Below are 9,590 nucleotides of genomic sequence, written 5' to 3' on the forward strand. Positions count from 1 at the left end.
GGCACACTCTGCATGCATTAATGTGGTAGTCCAGGTGTAGCACGGATTGGAACAGTTTTTAATGCGAAAGCATTATACTCCTGCCACACTGGGGCATTTAGTGCCACTTTCAACAAGTGACATTCGCTTAAAGTGTCATTTGCGCACTGTCACACGATGAGCTTTAGTGACACTCGCTGCAGAACGCACTTTCATCGTAGTGAGTTGGTGGGCTCACTCCACTTGGTCCGGCAAGGCGATTGTGTAGTCTCAACAGCAGTTCTCCGGCATTAAAAAATTTGTTTCGAGAATTCAAAATCTCCATCTTATTTTCTTGATTGCGTCTTTTAATGAAAGCTTGTTTTCATTCATATGCAAGTCAAAATAATGCGCACACTTGAACAGCTTCTCTCGCATTGCAGATGACGACGACCCTCTTGCGCGATAGGCCTAATAAGTCCGCAGGGTGTGTGTACGCAGTTTCGGCGATTGTGGAGAGCGAATAGACCCTTTAGAAAATTCAGTCTGGCAACTCGGCAGACATCATCATCAGCAACTTTAGTCGGCTCCGTGCGCCATATTTTGGGCATCTTTGCACCCTTCGCGCAGCGTTTGCGCTAGTTTTCACCTTGTGGCATGTCTACAGCACTTTGGCTGCGTTTGTAAAAGCGATGGCGGAAAATTTGCAGTGGTCGAGGGACCTGAATATCATCCCGGGCGGATTTACGGAAAGGCTTTTGGACTCTATTGTGATGCCCACGGTGTGCGCGGTCCGTCCGGCCGCACTTCTCAGCGAAGCTACAAGCTGGTATGCGAGACTTACTGCGATCCGTCGACAGTGCGCGTTGCCGTGTCATCCTGCAGGTACAGTATTAGTGCCTCTCTCCCGGACTTGCAAACATTCGCGTTCTTGGTGCTTCTGCTGCGTCCGTGCATACCACTGAAGCGCGTCTGCGCTGCACGTCAGTGTCAGAGAACACGTTTAAATCTAGTTGCGAACCGCAGCATGTCTTCTCACTAGGAAAAATATAAGCGTAGCGTGTTTAACAACCGTTAATGCACAAACTAGAACTCAGGCGTCATGTTGCGCGAAAATGCGATAAGAATGCGCGCTCGTACTTAACGTTGTCTGAAGTCGCGCTGAGCTTTGCACTCTGGTCTGTTGAGCCCTGGAGCGGTGTGTTACACAAGTAACCGGAAGTCTTGCCGCAGCTGCTTTGTTGTGAGCACTGCGCTTTTGTTTTTATGCTTCGTTTGGCTATGCTGCAGCGATTGCGTGCTAGGATTATCCGTGAAAGCATCTCTTTTTAAATTTCTCATCTCTTGCTTCGCGGGCCTCAGTTCGGACGCTCTGGACACGCCTGCGTCTGTGCAGTGTTCTGCGCTAGTGACTGCAAGCGTGCTGCGTTGGGCTACTCTCTGTTCCCTTGGAGCAAGCGTGTAGAGGAAGCAAGCGGGAAGCGACGCGGCACGCCGGTGCCGTGTGTTCGGTAACTCAAGACGCCTGGCACATCTGCTCCGCTCGTCGGTCGCGGGAGGCGCGCCGCAGCGTAAATAAACATCTAGCCGCTTTGCCCTTTGAGATATCTCTCTCACTCTCTCTTTGACTCCCACATCTTTTAGAATTCGTTTTCCTTTGTCAAAAACAGAGTCTGAGGGGAACCTCCACGCTGGGAGCATGTCTCATTCTGTCTGCCGAATGAGGGTCTTGCTACAAGCGTATGTTCATGCTGCTGCCAAACAAGAGCAGCAGGAGCACCATAGGATACTAGTACCTAAAAAAAAACATATATTGTTAGCTCTACATATAGTAATGCAGTTTCAAGCAAGCATCATTATTTGGCATATCTATAGTTCACCAAATAGGTTGCATAGAGCTATAATGGAAAGTGTACAAAAAACCAGTATCAGTATGTAGTGGTCAAAAATTTCTCTAAATGGTTGACGTGAAATGTTCGTATTTTTTTTGCAGGCCTGATGAGGTGCATGTCAAGTGCACTTGTTATCGGAGCCAGAAGAAGGCGTCAAAGCCCTATGAGGTCTGCCTCACTTTGAAGAGCTGTGGATCAGTGGCGTCTGCAAGATGCGATTGCCCAGCTGGTGCCTGTGGAGCATGTAGCCACAATGTAGCCGCTTTAAAGATATTGTTGCTATTAAAGGCCAATGGCTATAAGGAACCTCCACCAGAGGTAGCATGCACCGAGCTGCCGCAGCAGTGGAGGCGCCCTCGTAGCAGCCCACTCGCACCTCTACCTTTGCAGTTTGTGGACTGGAGGAGCGTACGACAAGGTGGCCGCTCAAAGCCGATCAGCACCAGGTTTTACGACACAAGACAGCACGACCAGCCATTTGAGGACCTTTCTTCAAGAATAAGGACACTTGGGGCAAGCGTTGGTGAACTGTGTCCTTCGCCATTTTCAAGACACCTTGAAAGCATTGAACTTGTTCAAGCACCTTCAAAAATTGGGCCGACACCAGTTGGGAGTCCTTTGCAGTATTTGATGCCTCTCGTGCCACATGGATTTCAAGTCCACGTGGCACCAGAAATAGTGTGCACAAATGCTGGCACTGCAGATATGCCGACTCCACCACAACTATTTGAGTCATGTCGCAAGTGGCACCTGCAAGATGGGGATTTCCCTGCCGCTCAAGCAGCCATCCTTAAGGTATGTGCACCTTTTACCTGGAGGCTGAAGATAACCGAGTAAATGGCTTGCTGATCCACCTCGTGCATGACTCAATGAGGCCGAGGACGCACTGGATGGCATTCCCCCTCAAAGGACCCTGTGGTTAATCCCAGGGAGTGTCATCACAAGAAGTGGCAGATAACAACGCCTTAATCAGATTGACCGGGGCGCAATGAAAATTGCTTGACACTGTTGGCTGGTGGGGGATCATTTGAGCGGAAATGCCTTTTTTTTTTCAGTTGTATCCGACTGTAGTGTGGCTTCCGTGTTGTGCTGTTTCTTTCTTACCTTCCATGTTGAGAACCTAGCTGCAGCAAATCGCACAGCAGTCTGTTTCGTAACTGTTGAAATAAATAAAAACAGATGTTCACACATGAACGACAAAAAAGAAAGAAAAACCAACAACTAGCAGCTGGTAGTTTAATTAGCAGGTGTCCATTGCAACGATTTCAGTTGCAGAACAGTAACCTTGACATCAAGCATCGCTATAACCGCTCAAATATTGAATGAATTGTTTATACTGGCTACTGCCTCTGTGGTGAGAAAAAGTTTGGTGTGCGATTGCTAGACCACTTCGTGCGAAAGGGGCTTGAAAAAGTTGTCCCTTTTTTTGAGAAAAATATTTTTAAGCTGTCTACACAAAATGGTAGAGCCATAGCAATCAGCACTACCAATGTAAGTAAGTCTTAGGCGACAGGTTACACAGGTGAACAGCTGTTATATCAACAACTATCTAAAATATGTTTTATTTCCAGACTTTGCAGTTATCCAGCCAGGAGGCCATCGACCTTGAAAAAAACACGAGGCAGCAGTCTGGCAGTGAGACATGGAAAAAAGCCCGCGTCCATCAATTGACTGCTTCGTCATTTGGGGCTGTGGTCAAGCGCCCTACGTGGACAGAGAAAGGCCTGCAGAACCTGACCGCAGACAAGGACTTGTCTCGTGTCAGGGCTGTTCAGTAAGTGAGGTCTTGTTTTTAAAGTATGGAAAGTGAATTTCAAACAACACATGACATCATGGGTAGTACTGTGAAGCCTCCTATGTGCACGTCGAATAGCTCAACAGGTGACCACAAGTGATAAATTTAATCAGTGTTTATTTGAAATGACCAAAGGTCAAAATTTTTTTCTTCAGAAAATGAAGGAATATCAACAGGTGTGGAGCATATGACATGGCGTACAGAAGGTTGCCTGAAGAGCTCACCATAAGAATTTCAGCAAAATACATGGACTTCTGAAAAAAGAAATCATTGTTGCCCTTTAAAGACCTTTTCAAAAAGAGGTCAAAGGGTGTCGTCACACTGGACACTGGGCTGTGCTCATAGAATAAGAAAGAGCTGATGGTTAAGCTCCCCTCTGCTCTCCTCATATCTGTTTGCTGATTGCTGCATTGTCATAATAGTGAATTGTCGTGATGTAATGCAAATCAGTGGATTCCATTAGTTGGAGGGCCTCCTTTGGAGAGAGAGCATTTGCTTCTTTGCTGTGAATATACACCAAGTCAGGTTCAGAACAGCATGTGTTCTTTTATCTTCATTATTTGATTAGCCGACTGCCCTACAATACAATGCGAACAGTTCTTTTATTGCTGTAGACCAGGCGGGCACACCCAGCTCTGCTCTAGGTGAAAGTTCCTCTTGAGATGAAAGTGAAATGTTGGGTTGTTTTTTTATTGCAGGTACGGCATTACGAATGAGCAGCCGGCTGTGCAACGGTACGTGGCTGTGATGAAAGCCAGGGGCCATGATGTTGAGGCCTTTCGGAGTGGATTGGTCGTGGACCCTTCGTGTCCATGGCTGGGAGCTTCACCGGACAGGCTGGTCTGCGACCCGTGTGAAACTCCTTTACATGGCCTTCTTGAGGTGAAGTGCCCATACAGTTTGAAGGGAAAAACTCCCGACGATATGGGGGATGGGCACTGCCTCAAGAAGGACAGTATGGGCGTGTTTAGGCTGGACCATGGCCATGACTACTACTATCAGGTCCTTGGCCAGATGGCTTTTTTCTGGTTTATCCTGGACCGATTTTGTTGTGTTTTCTGAGCAGTTCTTGATCATTGACCGCATCAAGTTTTCTGCTCAAGATTGGGCTGTTGCAAAACGAAAACTTGACAACTTCTTTTTTTCTGTGCTGTTGCCATACATGGCCTCGAAACTACCTTAAGGCCCGCAGCCATTAAAATTGTATTTCGTCGGCCATCATGTGGTCCTGTTCTTTGGCTTGCCACCTCGTATCAGTATAATTAAAGGAATGTAGACACCAAATTTTTGCACTTTTTTCTCCTCTGTCATATGTGAGTAAAGTATAGCTCTTGTGAGACATGAAAACTTCAGCATAATTTGCTTTCTCATTTCATTCACTGCAGGACTAAGGCCAGCGAGTACTACGTGGTGATCTGCATTTACTAGTGTGGTACCAACCGTTAAGAAAACATAGCAACTAAAGTTTTGTGTCTGTACTCTGGGGTGTGTCTTATGTGACATGGAATAGAATAGTTTAGTTTTTGTTATGTGATGGAGATGACAAGCATGTCGAAATATTTAATAAACACTGAAAACTACATGGGAATCCTAAAAATATTCATTTGTACCCCGTGCCCACACAAATACGTGTTCCATTGGTTCAATGGATATCCAGCAACGCCGCCGCGGTGGCCCAGTGGCTATGGTGCTCGGCTGCTGACCCGAAAGACGCGGGTTCGATCCCGGCCGCGGTGGCTAGAATTTCTTTGGAGGAGAAATTCTAGAGGCCCGTGTACTGTGCGATGTCAGTGCACGTTAAAGAACCCCAGGTGGTCGAAATTTCCGGAGCCATTCACTACGGCGTCTCTCATAGCCTTAGTCGCTTTGGGACGTTAAACCCCATAAACCAAACCAAACCATATCCAGCAACCAGTTTGGAGTGTCCAAGTCACTGCTGACATTCATGTCACTCTTTGTGGCACTGGTGACTTCCACCTTCATATGCCTGTCTATACAACCTCATCCTTCCATTTGTTCTTGCTTATTGTTGCACTGTTATGTTGTAAAGCTCCTAATGTGCCAAACTGGGTTTTTCATGCCAGACTTCCTTAGTGTGCTTCTCTGGTAACCAAGCGACAAGGGATGAAGGAGACCACCCAGACCTTGTTGCTTTACCTGAGTGAATAACAAAGTCGAGCACTGACATTTATATTGTCTAGTTCTTGTGTCAATTCGTATTGTGAAATGGGTGCATTTACTGATAACTCAGATTTTCTGGCATGCACATTGTATTCTGTATGTTGCATCCTGCAGCCTTTGTCTTCCTCTTTTATGTCCGTGTAAATGAATGTCATGGTTGTGAGGAGACGGGTAATGGGCTGTACAGCTACCCTATTCTCAAAGTCCAGTGTCAGTTTTCAAGCATCACTTACTTGCAGTCACATACAACATAACATCAAGGCTCCGAAAAAAGAGAGCAAAGCAAAGCTGGCCTTTTATTGTGGCAGGAGCAGATATGTGCAACATTCACTCATCAGATTGTTGCACCAGCGGAGACTGAAAGTTGGTTAGGATGGCACATACAATCCACATTTCATTAATGATGGGGCCCAGAGAAAGCGGTATGAGCCTATCGAAGATGTGAAAACTTTTGATGCGCTGTATGCGTCGCTCAACATGTATCCGCAGGGATGCTATCTCTTCAGTTTCTTTCACCTCCTCTTCACTGAACTGACCTCTTCTGAGGAAAGGCGGGTTATTCAAGGCCACGTTGATTTTCTCGAGCATTTCTTCAATTTTGAAGCCTTTGTCCGCCATGACAACATCACCATCATTGAAGGGAAGGGCCAAGAAACCACTCTTCCTCACACATTCTTTGTCAGAAATGGATCCGGGGAACAAATTAGAGACAAAGCTCACTGTACCGTCGGGTAAAATGCCAATCAGTCCTTTAAAGGTGTTTGCTGATTTGTATAATGAAAATGTTGCTGACTGCAGTGCCAGTGAGCTGGCTGCCTGACATTTAATTTCTGTTGCGTCCAGGATAACCCTTGTAGCAGAATACTTTCCTTGGAAGGATAGTGGCATTTCTCTTTGAATGCGCTTCTTCGACATCCACAGAGGTATCTGTGTTAGTTTCGTGAAAGGAAAACTGGCCCAGGTAATACAGATTCTTGACACTGTGGCAGTTGACACACAGAACCTGTCAGCAAGGTCTTTTTCGAAAAGTCCAAGGCGCATTCGCACAAGAAATAGGAAAAACTCATTTTCTACTGTGAGGCTTCTTGGCCTGCCTGCCTGCGATGGGCGTGCTTGTGACGAGGATTTCAGTCTGATGTTTTCTCCCTGTTCCCCTGGATTGCAGAAAACTAAAATTGCTTTAAACGTTTCATGTGACAGCAGACCGGTATAAAATCTCACGTCATCATCACTGTGCTTGAATCAATGAATCGAGAACTCTCTTCCAACTTTCTTTTCAAGCTTCTCTGCTGTTGCTTTGCAGAGTTCCAGTTCTCTGCTGGTACGAAACAGCATTTCTTTAACTGATTTCATTTCTTCTTCCTTTTCTGTTGCTTCTTGTTTTGCTCTTTGAAGTTCCACGTGAGCATGTCGGAGTTCTTCTTCGGTAACTTTCAGCTCATGCTTCACTTCTGTGAGTGATTGCCTCAGATCTTCTGCTTCTTTTTGTGCAGTGCAGTCCCGTGTACATTGAGGCGGCTGTGACTTCAAGGAGCTGCTGTCCATTTCAACATCCAGACATGCTGCTGGTACATGAAACTGTTCAGAACATTAATCAGAAATGTTGTCAGCTCGCATTCCAATGGCTTCTGTCGCTTCTCCATTCAGAGCAACATTCTGCACGCGACGCTCTTTTGGTGGCTTCCTTTGAGCCTTATTTCGCTTGCGTGCAAAACTAAATATGCTTGGCACCGCATCATCCTTGAGGCGCCTTGTGCCGGTAGCGTAGTTTGCGTAAAAGTCGCCATCAGCAAAGTGCTTTGAGCACACCTTTGTGTGCTTGTTTATGTTGAACTCCTTGCCCTCGTCTCTCCTTATTGCGACAATCCATTTTTTTTTCAAACCAGGATTTTTGGGGAACCCCAGGAAAGAGACCTGCAAAAGTACAGCCAACGTAGTAATTGGTCAAGATACACAATGTAAAAGAATAAATAAACATGCACTTTGAAAACATGGTATCTGATGTACTCTTCTTGCATATTCATCAAGGTAATGAAATGAAAAATGAACATTTTCTTCACCTCTTCAGTACATACCGTCTTTATCAAAAGTAACCAGGCTTCATGGCTTGGTTCTAGCTTGTACAGTGGAGCCCTTGTGGCTTTCCTAAAGATCAAAAGGTGTTGGAAGGTAAAAATACCCGCACTCCTTCCCTTTAACGACCATTTCAGCTTCAGGGAAGCGGTAAGGGCTCCACTGTACAAGTTAGAAGCAAACCATGCATCCTGGTTACTTTTGACAAAGACGGTACAGTTGAAGACAGAATAATATGGACCACGCTTGCACAGTCAAGCTCGTCTAAGCATCATCTAGCAATATTAATGTAGTGTCTAATACTTCTGCAAGTGTCACATGTGCACTTGCACATAAAGGAAAACCTTTGTATGTTCGCAAGGCAGGAGTTGAAACCACAGAGTGTGGCCCATAATATTTTGTCTGCGAATGTGCTTCAGCCTGGCGCAGAGTTCCGGGGATGCATATGCACGGGAAAAGTTTATCCGTCGTGGTAGCATCCGTCGCGCGGTAAGAGTTTAGGCGCACCCGCGTACCGTTAGTTAGTACTAAGCTAGTGGGATGACTTTGAACACACTATAATGCTGCTAAAGGCTGAGCTCTATGCACACGAAATTTCGAGCGAAGGCTTTAGCGACGAACGGCGCTGTCGCGCTCTTTTGCCTGTGTCGCGCTAGGTTCTGCATTCACAGAAAATGTTGCCCGTAACCCAGAAACGCACGCCGATTATGCTTTGTATAGGCTTCCAGTTTTTGCGCTCCTCCCCATGATCCATCGTCGCCTCGGCAAGCGCACCGGCTTCGGTCATCGCCGTTGCCGTTGAGAAAATATTCCTTTTGCCTTGACTGTGAGGCAGAGCTCCAAACCTAGCTTAACTAAACGAATCTGCTGTCGATAAAGGAGGGCTAACAACACTTGGGGCGTACTCGACTACGAGCAGGCGCACTGCAGGGAGAAATGCGTGTCGATCCGGGTACGGGCGATCGATCAGCAGTGCCGGTGCGCTAGCCGTCGGTTAAAAATACTCGGGTTGTAGCGTAGTTTGCTCACTTCAGATCAAGGTGACAGATTACCGAAGTGCTTGCTAAGCCGCAGGCACTGACCCAACGAAAACACACCGCTGTTGCTGCTGAACTCCGCCTATGTCGCCGTCGTTTTGCTGCAGGTTCGCAACGGAGAGAACGACGGCGCTCCTCGCCGCGCCGCATCGTCGCGCTCTTTTTCGCGCACACGGAACCCACTATGAATGGTCGAGACACGGATGCTAGCAACTCCAAAACAAGCGCGCTTGAGCAACGTTCTGATTTTATGACACGCCGAAACAGTCGCCAGCATCGGAAACAGTGCATGTCCTCGAGTGCACATCAGGTGGAACTTATGCTCACTATACAGCGGAAGGGCTACACGGTAGAATGAACTTTTCGCTGCTCTTTCAATACTTATATAATTTATTTTAACGTGAAAACGAACAGGTCACGGACGAGAAGAAAGAAACATGCAGCTATTTCATGCGCTCCGCGCTCTGGATACACACCTTGTTTCCGTGCGCGTCTTTTACGCCGCGTTGGCTGCAGAAAGGCACACAGCAGCATGCCGGCATCGCGACTGTAGCTTGGAGAGAGCCAATGCAAGGAATATGGCTACGAGACAAACAAGAAAATTTCGCTTGTTGTGGCTTCGCCGAGGGCCGTGCTTTCCAACGCAGTCAGAGC

The 9,590-nt window shown here is 46.8% G+C and overlaps 1 protein-coding gene and 1 pseudogene across 2 annotated transcripts; one reads left to right on the forward strand and one right to left on the reverse strand.

Annotated features, from left to right (window-relative positions):
• Nucleotides 1-2,349: 2,349 nt before the first annotated feature.
• LOC149370163 (uncharacterized) lies at nt 2,350-5,125 on the forward strand (annotated as a pseudogene). The gene is made up of 3 exons (XR_016291001.1): nt 2,350-2,645; nt 3,422-3,624; nt 4,344-5,125. The product of XR_016291001.1 is annotated as an uncharacterized LOC149370163 (transcript).
• A 798-nt stretch (nt 5,126-5,923) lies between these two features.
• On the reverse strand, nt 5,924-6,741 carry LOC149370164 (uncharacterized). The gene has a single exon (XM_089582626.1). The coding sequence runs from the start codon at nt 6,739-6,741 to the stop codon at nt 6,154-6,156; it is 588 nt and encodes a 195-aa protein (XP_089438752.1). The 3' UTR covers nt 5,924-6,153.
• Between the last annotated feature and the right edge of the window lie 2,849 nt (nt 6,742-9,590).

Source organism: Amblyomma mixtum, chromosome 1 (genome assembly GCF_055824585.1).
Source record: "Amblyomma mixtum isolate Tamu chromosome 1, ASM5582458v1, whole genome shotgun sequence".
Taxonomy (NCBI): Eukaryota; Metazoa; Arthropoda; class Arachnida; order Ixodida; family Ixodidae; genus Amblyomma; species Amblyomma mixtum.